This window comes from Chamaea fasciata, unplaced genomic scaffold (assembly GCF_029207755.1).
Source record: "Chamaea fasciata isolate MVZ Bird 193981 ecotype frontalis unplaced genomic scaffold, bChaFas1.0.hap1 SCAF_9, whole genome shotgun sequence".
Classification (NCBI taxonomy): Eukaryota; Metazoa; Chordata; class Aves; order Passeriformes; family Sylviidae; genus Chamaea; species Chamaea fasciata.
The window spans coordinates 18,239,514-18,251,413 of NW_027094094.1; the positions used below are offsets into that span (position 1 = coordinate 18,239,514).

Here is an 11,900-nt window from a genome sequence, read left to right on the forward strand (position 1 = left end):
TGAAATAAACATAATTCATAGCGTTGCCTTCACAAGACAGCACTGTCAGTTCTGCCAGCAAAGACAAAACAGCAAAGGCTCTTCCACTTTCGGCACGTATTTGCGCACCCTTCCCTTGTCATACAGTCCCCGCCACCCATTCACCCTTCTGCCCCCACCGTGCTTGCCGCCTCTGCTTGCTATCTATTGCTACTACCTTTCAGAAATTATTTTCAAGCCCCCCCCCCCCGCCTCCCGGCTGGCGCAGGCAGCCAAGGTGCCGTCCTGCCGCAGCGCTCGATGCCGCGGCGGTGACATGTGTCTCTCATCAGCAGCTGGGAGCTAATTCATATAGATCTTTTTCCCGCTACGCCTTAGGGAGCGGGGAAGCCCCACGCTGGAGAAATGCAGCGTCCCCTCCCGCAGTCCCCCCGCACCCGGACCCCTGGAGCTGCCCCCGCTCCGCCGCCCCCGGCCCGCAGCTCCTCGCCCCCGGGCCCGGGGATTGGCCCGGCGGAGGCGGCATCAGCGGCGGGGGGGGCCGCCCCCACCCTCCCTCCTCCTCCCTGGCCCCGCCGCCCCCTCGCCCCGGTGCGGCAGGGCCAACCGGGAGACCCAGACGGAGGCAGCGACCCAGCCGCCGCCGCTCCGCGCCCGGCCGCCCGCCCGCAGCATCCCCCGATGGCCGCCCGCCTGACCTGCTGCCTCCTGCTGTGGGCCCTGGGCCATGGGGGCTGCCGCTCGCCCGCGGGGGAGGGCGCCGGCAGCCCGCCCGCCTGCCCCGTCCCGCCGCCGGCCGACCCGGACTCGTCCGCCCCCGGCCGCGACCCCCGCGGCGGCTCTTCGCCGCCCCCTGGGCTGGGCAGCGTCGCTCAGGACATGGTAGCTGTCCACATGCTTAAGCTCTACGAGAAATACAACCGGGAAGGCAGCCGGCCCGGCGACGGCAACACGGTCCGCAGCTTCAAAGCCAGGCCGGGTAAGACGGGCCGGGCGCGGGGCGCACCGCTGAAGCCCCCTCGCTCCTCTTTCGCTTTAAAGTGACGGGTTTGCGTCGAGGTTGTCATTGACTGCAGGGGGTGTCACTCTGGGTGCATGCTGGGGGGTCCCTTGCTACCTACACGGACAGGGTGTCGCCCCTCGCTTTGCGGACGGCTTCCCACCTTCCCTGGCTCGCTTCCCTTCCCGGAGAGTATCTCCCTTGGGAAAGCCTCCGTTGCTGTGGATGCAAACCAGCGGCAAAAGAAGCGCCGTTCCCAGCGCACATCGCACTGGGCCAAAAGATCTTTTCAGAAATACTTGGAGCAGAAACGTAATAGCGAGTGCTCGAGGCACTGGTCCTCTCTCGCCCCGGCTCTTCTCGCAGCCTCAGAAGTTCCTGCTAGGAAAAGTGCCGCCTACAGGACCGCCTGAAACTGCTCGGCATCTTAAATTCCTTGCACTGCCTAAACCTGAGAAGACAGACACCTGACCTCCCTCTACTCAGTTTTACTTGGCTTGATTATGAGGGTGGAGAAACATATCTATTGTGTCAAAACTACACTTTCATTATCCCAATATTGCGTCAAACAAAAAAAAAGGGGGGTTGCCTAGTTAATAGCCCACACATTTGTTATCCTTTGCCAAGGAAGTGCAAACTCTCTTTTCTAGAAAACACCTTCCTTCTTTGATTAACCCTGTAACTAAGACTGTAACTAAGATCTTAGTTCTTAAAATCAGAACTGTATAAGTTTCCAGAATGTAGTTGTTACTACCTTGTCAGAAATATTCATTATTCTATTTAGACAAATCTGATGGATTGAAACTTACAAAAGCAAATTTTGCATTAATCTATTTCTCCTCCACTTAAGTCTCATGTGTAGAATACAGTGCAGCATACAGTGTTTTAGGGAATTCTTACATATGTATTGAACAATAATTCATGTTCTCTTGTGCACTCCAACTGAATTTCTATCCCATGTCAACTGTAATATTAAAAAGTAATCATATTCAAGGAGGGGGAAACTCCATGGAAGAGTAAGTGGCTAATGAAAATGTCTAAAAATCTAGGAATTATGATTTAAAGCAATTGCAGACATTTGTGAGAAAAAAAAATTGTCATACTCTAGATCATTAGCTAGCAGTTGCTATAATAGGGGTTAGGAAGGAACTTCCACTGTGGATCATTTTCCATGACCTCCTGTTAACACTTTCATTTTTCTGTGAACTAAGCAGCTAATACTGGCTGTCACCCAAATAAGGCCCTGGACCAGAAAAGGAATTTGGGGACAAGGAAAGAATTGCACCATATTCTTTTTCTTAGTTTTTCAAATAATCTGATGCACACACTACTTGCATCAAACTAGTCTGAGTTGTAATTCTGTTTTAAAACACTAAAATAGCAGCCCACAGGTAGACTGTGCTGACCAAATACAAATCAGTATTAATTTGCTCTTTTGCCTGATCATGCAACCAAGGCAGAGAGGCCCAAAATTGACTTGGCTTTCCCTGCAATGGAAATAAGGCGTATCTATGTTCAAAAATCCTGTCTCCTGTGTCTTATCTATGTACCTTCTCTTCTGGATCCCATCCTTCCCAAATGGCATGAAAACAGAAGCTCCTCTGCACTGTTCCTTTGAATGGCATTCATCGAGCTAATGATAAACAGTCAAAAATGTACCATGGAATGTACCATGCAAGATGAGGGAAGAGAGAAGAACCTTTTCTGCCACCAGGTTTATCTTCTCAGAGAAATTCTAATGTTTCCTTCTAAAAGAGGAAATTGAAATGTTTTTCTAACAAGACATGTGGAACATCCATTCTTTATAAAACCTGGATAATAATTGCAGTCCAATTGAAATGAGCAAAACAGACTACACACACTAGAATTTTCATTTTCCCAAGCAATGGACTTACTTTTTTATCACATACCTTTCAGAAAATCTGTAACTGTTCCTGCAGTGCTGTTTAAAGCTGTTAGTTAGGTGACACTCAAGCATCAGAGTTACTTACAGTTGTCAGGATGAGGGCTCGAGAGATACAAAATGTTGGTCCAGACATTTGTCCTCTATCATATGCATTATTGAGTTCTCCTCAACCACCCAGTTGTATTGCCATTGTACCTGCTCCTTAGAGGGTATAGATGGTGTTGACTGAGCTATGGAATGTGTAGTATTTTTCCACATTCAGTGTGAGGCACTTGAAATATAAATGCATGTACTGTTTGCATGTAGCCCAAGTACAACTTTATTTTTTGTTCTTCTAGCAGTACTCACCCCTTCAGAAAGAGTTCTTCACAAAAAACTGATCACCTTCTCTCAGCTCACAAGGTTCACAAGGGTTCATTGTTTCGCTTTTTTTAATAAGGAGCTGAGAGATGGTCTAAGAACTAATTGCTCAGGTTTCTTATTTCTTTAGGTGCTTTACAGTTTTCAGGGAACTTTGTAGCTTCAGTAAACAGCTCCAACTGGCTGAAGTTAGTCGAGTCATAATTGGTTTGTGACCAATGTGAAATATTAAGTTATTGTCCAATTTCACCTAAATTGCTCAGATTGAGGGGAATTAATCTTCATGGCAGCAATTTACTGCCTAAACATGAAACTTCCCTATAAATTGACTCTTGCAGCTCAGACTCATTCCCTGAACACGATGCATCCTCTGTGCCAAACAAAGCAAAGACCTTAATGAAGAGTAGAAAATAGCAGCCATTTAATTAAGATTGTATCATAATGCATATGTGCAAGAAAACCAAATCAAGATTGACAACGTGTGGTTGACAAGTTGGTAAAAGCCTGAGTGAACTTAAGCAATATGGAAATAGAGCTCTGTTCCATGCAAAATCCAATTTTTTAAAATTCCTAACAAGTCTGTATTTCCTGGCTTCTGGCTTTTCAGTAGCTGCAGATTCTTAGATTCTTATTCTGTTTTACAAATAATTTTGACTTTTGAAGGGAGTGTTTCATTCTGGAGTACAGAATTATTTTAGATGGATTCAGCCTCCCTTTCTCTGATCTATCATTACATGTTACCTTCCCTTCTGAAACCCTGAGACACTGGTTTGAAATGTCTTTATCCCAACAATGCTTGTGCTTCATACAGAGCTGATGGTGCTTGGAATGTTCTACTACTAAAAGAAAATATTTAAAAATTCAACTAGAATAGATAGACTTCTTTTTAGAAACATATGCCCTCTGAAGTGAACATGCAATAGTAAAAACTGGTCTTGTAAAGGAAGTATTATAATTACTCTCTTCCTTGGCCTGAGAAACCATCTAGTAGCCTTGTGAAATTTCTGCTTCAAAGACTTGAATAAAATCTAAACCCCTAAGTTTTTTTGTAGTATGAGCACCTATACATATGGCTAATGTTGATTAAAAGTTTATTAATAGGAATCCTGTCCTGAACTGACAGAAACAAACAGGTTGTTATCACATCAATGCAAACCGTTCTACTTCACTGTATCAGGAGCAAAATACAGATGGTATAGATGGAAATTGCATACTTGAACATTTGTACTTCAAGACTGCCTGTGTGGGCTTGGGATTAATGACCATGCTAATCTGCTGTTCTTTTAGTCCAAATCATGGTTCTATGCAGCATTAACTGGGAGATAGCGACCACCAATTTAGTAAGGTGTAGCACTATTCATTTCCCTCTTTCATAAGAAACTGTCCTTCAAGGAAGAATGTTCCAAGAGGTGGCAGTTAATGGTACTGCCTTTCTGTTGTTGCCAAAGTTTCTGTGGCTTATCATCACTAGTGCATTGAAAAACAAAGCTAAGTGTTTCTGGGAAGCCTGGCTGTTGCATTTTTCGGGTTCTGTTTGGTTTGGGGTTTTTTACTTCCTTCTGCCAGAGAATTTTCAGGTGTGTCAAACAGGGCTGCCAGAGGGTTGGTCCACTTGGGTTAATTAAAGATGCAAACTTACCAACTGTAATCCTTTGATGCATTCTAAGTAGTGGTGTGAACTTGGGAGAAGAGGAATCACTTCTTGGTTCTGCCACCACTTTCCCATATACTGTTGAGCTAGTAAAAAAACAAAGGCAGCTTTTCACAATGATAGACTATTAAGGCATTGTCTTTTTATGTTGGGATGAGATTACATTTTAACACACTAAGAGAGGTTTCTACTGTTTAAATAAACATGGTGTAAAGAGTTATTAGTGTAAAATTTCTTGTCTTCTTTAAAAGGAGGGTAAAGATGTAAGCTGAGCACAAACTGTTCAACTAGCTAAAAAGAAGTTGTTTCAAATGGAATTTGAATTTCAAGAGTCAGCTCCTGTTCAATAGCATTTGTCACTAACTTCGCACAGATCTAAACACAAGCCTTAGAAACCAAGTGTGTTTTACAGTCCTTTAAACAAAGCTCCTGCATGATGTGTACTGGAAAGGAGAACTGCTCAGAGGAGTGATGACCCCAAAATGTGTTACACTGCCTACTGCCAGCCCCCTTGTGAAATGTCTTGTGTGCACTACTTGCAGATGATAAGCTGTTGCTACAGAGTTCGCACATAGACTTCTTTCAGGAATCTCCAGTCAGCTTTAGATTAGACAGTCTTGAATATTAACAGTAAACCTGGTTTCTGCTAGTACTGGTTTCAGCAAAGTATTTCTCTGAGCTCTGCCCCAGGTAAATTTGACAGCTTCTCTGAGCCTGACTTTGTTATAAATGAAATACAATCAGGGATTGCTTTTCTTGCCTGCCGAGAATGAAAGACAGTCTGGAACTGAAAATCTCTGGAAAGAATTTTATCCCTCGTGCATACAAAAGATGCCCAGTATGTTGGACACTCTCAGTGTTATTGTAATATTGTAATATGTAACTATTATGTATTGTAATATGTAACTATTAAATAGTTAAGCTTTTTTCCTCCTCTTATTCACCGTAGTTTTAAGCTGAAGTGATAAGCTCACTATGCTAAATTATTTGATGTAAATGAAAAGTGAAATTTGTTAATTCACTTAAATGGAAATAAGATTTGTCTACCGTTTTTAGTCTCAGATATATATCCATGTTTTCCTTGCTCTCCTGCAGAATTCTTGGCCCAGAAGCCCTTGTACTGCTTCAATCTGACATCCATGCAGGACTCAGAAATGATCCTTGCTGCCACTTTTCACTTCTATGCTGATAAACGCCCTCGGCACCGGGAAGTGTTTTGTAAACGGTCCAAGAACTCATCCTGCCGCCTCCTTCACCTGCCTCCAGTCCTACGGCTCAACCTGGTTTTCCAAAGCGTTCACCAGAATTCTGCCTATGGACTAGTGAAAGGGAACATCACAGTGCTTCTTCAAAGGCGAGGGGCTTGGCACGCAAAGGACATTTCACACATCGTAAAAGAATCAAAACGAGCTGGAGAGCTCATTCTCTGTGCCGAGCTTGATTCTGGGGAGAAACACCAGGGCTTCCCCGAACAGGTTGCCAGTCATTTACCTTATATACTAGTTTATGCCAATGATCTTGCAATCTCTGAACCTAACAGTGTGGCAGGCACCCTGCAGCGTTATGATCCATTCCCTCCCAATGACGGGGACCCAAATCTATCCCCTAATGCTTCTACTGATACTCGAGTTAGGAGGGACACGTACCTTGCTAGCTCTATTCAGAACAACGAGTTGCCAGAAGTAGATTATAACGACAATAAATACAACAAACATGACATATGGGAGAATGCCTACAGATCCTTGAAACCAAAAGCCTCACGCAAAGATCGAAGGAGAAAAGGGCAAGAAAATACAGAAACACTTAAAAAGTCTCAAGTGCTAAATTTTGATGAGAAAACAATGAAGAAAGCAAGGCGAAAACAGTGGAATGAGCCAAGGATCTGTTCCAGAAGATACATGAAAGTTGACTTTGCTGATATTGGCTGGAATGAATGGATCATATCTCCCAAATCATTTGATGCCTATTACTGTGCAGGTGCATGTGAATTTCCAATGCCCAAGGTAGTATGCCTTTTTATTCTTGTCAGCTTGCAAACAGTAGGCCTACTGTTCTGCTTATCCAACCATATCTTTTGTTAGAATTTCCTTTAGATTTTTACCTTTTTCATTGTGTTTTGTTTCCTTGACCTAAAGAATTTAAACAATATTTTTCCATCAGCTTAGTCATCAGAGTGCAGAAAGATTCACAGTTTTCTTCAAATGCAATTTCAAGAATAGGAAAAATATCTCAGGTTTATCTTACAATTTCTCACCTTGTATCTTGAAATCATAGCATAATGACTTTTTTAGCTTATGAAAATATGGTTATACACACTAAATCATCCAAATACTCTATTGTAGTGGCAGAAGTATGAAGTATTATATACTAATATTAAAACAAGCTAGTTTATCAACATATTTTTGGATTTCACTTGTAATACCTTGGAAGAAAAATGAAGAGTAGTTACACTGAGGTATTTTTAACTTCAGGAAACTGCTTGTCACTTTTGAAAACAAAAATACTAATTAAGATGATATTTGTGTATCTAAATTCTAAATATGTTAGATAATCATGCTGGAACAAAAAAGGTGATTTACCTTATGTCTCTAGAAATGCCACAAAACAGGCTCTAGCACCCTAAAGTAAGCATACTGAATTCCTCCTATAGAAACAGTGTGAAATTTGCAGTGGAGAGGCAAACATTTGTCTCACTCCCACTCTGCTCTATGGCAAGAAGTAGAAAGGTTGGCAATCCAATGCTGGACAAAAATTTTTAGGATTTTATCAGGCTTTCAAGTAATGGCAGAGGGGAGGATCTGAAGCACTGCATAACCTGCATATTTAAAAACTGTAATTATTTTGCAGTTCTGCCTACAAATGGCCTGATTATTTGTTCGACTGACATTTTTGTATGTGGTCATTTGGCACATAAATAAAGGATAGTGCTTTACAGCACAGAATTTCTGAAACAGGCATCTGCCCTGCTTTACATCCAGATGTATGTTTGTGTTGAAACAAGTAGTATAATTTCAGGAAGAGTAGATACCTAGGCTAGTTTCAAGTCTTGGAACAGTGAAAATCCAGACTTCATGGTAGGGTGTACAAATCAGACCACATGTATAGCTGGCCAATGCTGAACCAAGTGTGCGTACATCAGTACATGCTCCAGCAAAAATTAACGGTTGCACAGACTCACATTCAACTTCCCTTTGTTGTTGTAATATCATCCAACTTAATGACTATTTAGCTTATCCAAACAAAAGACAGCCTGGGAATATAGGTCCTTTGCCACAGACTCACAGTCTAATGCAGCATTCCCACACAACAACATAAACAAAAAAAAAAAGTCCCACCCAAGCAACAACCCCATCCTTCAAAAAAGATGCATCCAACTGAAAAAAAAAAAAAGGAAAAACAAAAACAAAAACAAACCAAAAAAAAAAAATAAAAACCACCAGAGAAACCAAATCACAGACACATAGATTTAGTAATTCTGGGTTTGAATCACATTCATTGATTGGGTTTGCTTTGGAAGAGGTCTACTACGTGTTAGCTTTGTATTTTTAAGAGGGGAAAAAAGAGGCATATTCAAAGGTGCAACATTTTTTAATGGCTGTTTCAAAAGGAAGAGAGAGGACACCAGCATGAACGAAGATTCAGTTCAGAGCATAAGAATTTCTTAATATAACTGAGGGAGAAATTTGTTCTTTAACATATGCTCTAATTCGGGAAAGTATCAAAGGCCAGATTAAAGCTATTCATAAAGACTTGCTCCACACAGTCAACCTATGATGGACAACAGAGAACTTATTTCCAAAGTACCCTTTTCGAACTGTGAAGATAGAATTACATACCTGACATGTTTGGTATCATCACATTGTAGGTTTGTTTTTTTTCTTAAGTGTCAGTACATCATTCTGCACATCCACTTTATTAACTGCAAATCTTGATTTAGGTAGACACTCAACATCTTAGGTACAAATCTTCTCATAGTAAGTTCACTTACCTTCCTGGTGAATTTCTTATTCCCTGAACTGTTGAGGAGAAAGACTAGGTTATATGTATGTCTGGCTGCAGTGCTGCATTTGCCAAATAAATTCCAGTCCTGCATGTCATAGAACCTGTTATGCTGTATATAACTTAGCAGCCAGCGTTTAAAACATTAGCACTTCCTCAGTGCCATTATAACTGGGCATTCAACTAATTATTTCAAGCTTTCTGCTTTAGCACATTGGGACAAAGTCAAATGTGAAGCCAAGCCCATGATCACTGAACACTGATGCCAGGTTTCCACAAGGACTGGAAAAATTCAGAGCCTGGCTGGATGTGGGATGGGTGTGCTGGCTGGCTCTGCTGTGGATATAGCAGCCAGATTCCATACAGAGTACCAGTCTATCATAAACATTTTCCTTTCCATGCACTTTTGTGCATAGTGTATCCACTTTCAGGGATTAGAAACACCATTAGTGTTGTTGTCTTGGGAGACAGCTGCTCAGTCTAGATAGACTTTGTTCACATGTCTTGGTTCCTTGCAGATATTAGAGGCTGCACAGTGGGAGAACATCCTTGTAGGATCTGCAGGTTCATAGCCAAGAATCCTGCAAGTCAGTAACTGGCTGTGAGGGCAATGATGGCTATCCACTGCATGGGGGCAATAAATGACATTTCAGTAGCACATTGTGATCTGTGACTGTTTCAAATAACAGCATGAAATAACACAGGTGCTAGGAACAGTTCAGAACATTTTTCATAAAGGCTAAATTAAGAACTTGTTTCTAAAAGCTCTAATTCTTTGAATTTCTTTACTTTGTAGTTGCTTAAACACACAAAAACTCCTGTCTCTCTTGCTGTCCACATATTCTGACACAACCAACTTGGGTAGAAACTGGTTTTCATTTCACACAGCAGCTGAGACCACCTCACTGCTGCTTGTCTGTGGACAGTTTTGAAATCTAAACATGGAGGAGGGCAAGAGAGAGCAAGCTGTTGCTAATTACACTAGTATATGCTTATTACAGAAAGGCACTGTGCAGGATTGGCCACTTGTTGGGACTTGGCTATAGGGATGCTGTCTTGAAGGGTCAAAGACAGATTTCACAGTTTCACCTTATAGTGGCTTAGTTAAGGAAGATCTGAAAGCCTCAATAGCAGTTAAAGTTTGAATCTGATTTGCTGATGTGTTTCGCTTATCGCAAGTGTTTCAAAACTGAATTATCCTAAAAGCAGCTCCTTTGTTCTATCCATGGACTACATAACTTTTCATGTAGAAACGGAAAACCATGGTTTTTGTGGCTGAGTAGCCTGAACAGGTTATAGATGTAAAGCTGCTGTGAATCCTCACTTCATACTTCCTCCAGCCTCACCTTTTTCCTTCACCCAGTTTGAGGCTAACCCACGGGAAGAAAAAAAAAAAAAAAAAGAAAAAAGCCTGGTGATGAAGGCAGAGGGAAGGAAAGACCACAGATACGAACTCTTTGTCATGCAGTTGTGATCAAAAAGGCTCTGTCCTCGTGTTTGTTTTACTCTATACTAACTTTCTCCTGTGCTACTTCTGGAGCACTCTGCTCTTTTAAAAGAGGGAGATTACTCCAGGAAAAAGTAACAAATTCCAGGTTGACATACATGAGGAAAAATTCTATTGGAATATAGGGATAGTTATTTTGTAAATATTCGCAGTAGCAAATTTTCTAAGTCAGACAAGCGGTTAAGAAAACAAAATATAGCATCTACCAACTGAGAACTACGCCCCAGCTTAGGCTGCTTCTGCATGTCTGCCTCCAGCATGTAGCAGGTACATTCAGGGACGTTTTTCTTTAGGCCTCTGTCTGCTGGCTGTGCCACCAGTGCCCTCCTCTGGTATTTTTGAAGGTAGCCTAAGGAACACAATATATCTGTTGGATACTTCCAGCTCAGGAAAGCTGGAAGTGTGAGGGACTGGCTGTGCTGCATGGCCCTGGGACCCAAACAATGACATACTTGCTTTATTGTGAAACAAAAAAGTGCATAATTGTCATTTTCCAAGTCCACCTAGGAATGTGACTGCTTATATCAAGTCCACCTAGGAAAGTGGCTGCTCATAAATGAAGCTATAACTATTTCCTTCTCTGTTCTAGATTGTCCGGCCATCAAATCATGCTACAATTCAGAGCATCGTAAAAGCAGTAGGAATCATTCCTGGCATCCCAGAACCCTGCTGCGTTCCTGACAAAATGAGCTCACTCAGTGTCTTGTTCTTAGATGAGAACAAAAATGTTGTTTTAAAGGTATATCCCAATATGTCAGTTGAAACTTGTGCTTGCCGATAAGTTCATACAAACACATCTTTAACAACACCCACAAATCCTGCCTGACTGCTCTGGGAAGTTGTAAAGGAGAAATGAATCCACTTGTGTTGATGAACCAATTCAAGTCTCCATTTCCACTGCAGAAAGCATGCAGAGAGACTAAAGCAATGCATGTGCTCACCTCAAAAGATAGGTCACACTGTCATCATTTGTCTTTCATATTCGTCTTCCAGGAATTCAGTACTTCTACAGATACCTTCCTAACCCACCTAGCCAAGATACCTGGTGTTTAGAGAGAAATTTAAATGTAAAGTTTTCCATAATCAAAGGACTAAAATATGTTTTTATATGTTATTTTTTGACTATGTTATTTCTTCAGTTAACCAAGAAGATGGGAAGTGAACTTGCAAAGGCAGGCTTATTTTAGATTATCACTTTTGTACACAAATCAAAAATTTTTGCCTAAAACACTCATACTCTTAATATGCATATTTATACTGAAAAATGTTGTAATAAAGGGCTTAAAATGTATATTTTCTTCAGGATGCGAGTATAGTTCACTACATAAGTTTTCATATAAACAATGTGTTAATATAGTCATTTTTGGTTACCTTTCCTTAATATATAATTTGTTCTACAAAAGACATGTAATATCCCACATTTTTGGTTTGCTGGATAATTTCAGGTTGTTAAACATATTCTCTGAGTAACATATACAATATAGTAATATGTTGAAAT

At 41.5% G+C, this 11,900-nt stretch overlaps 1 protein-coding gene across 1 annotated transcript; it reads left to right on the forward strand.

The window, feature by feature from the left end:
* Positions 1-583: 583 nt before the first annotated feature.
* On the forward strand, positions 584-11,900 carry GDF10 (growth differentiation factor 10). The gene is made up of 3 exons (XM_066190611.1): positions 584-958; positions 5,992-6,899; positions 10,992-11,900. The coding sequence occupies exons 1-3, from the start codon at positions 661-663 to the stop codon at positions 11,181-11,183; spliced, it is 1,398 nt and encodes a 465-aa protein (XP_066046708.1). The 5' UTR covers positions 584-660; the 3' UTR covers positions 11,184-11,900.

Bases quoted from the DNA above. Each gene is read 5' to 3' on its own strand.
- GDF10 (XM_066190611.1), top strand. From the start codon at position 661: ATGGCCGCCCGCCTGACCTGCTGCCTCCTGCTGTGGGCCCTGGGCCAT. The intron at 959-5,991 runs GTAAGACGGGCC...GCTCTCCTGCAG, and splicing joins CAGCTTCAAAGCCAGGCCGG to AATTCTTGGCCCAGAAGCCC. The intron at 6,900-10,991 runs GTAGTATGCCTT...TCTCTGTTCTAG, and splicing joins GTGAATTTCCAATGCCCAAG to ATTGTCCGGCCATCAAATCA.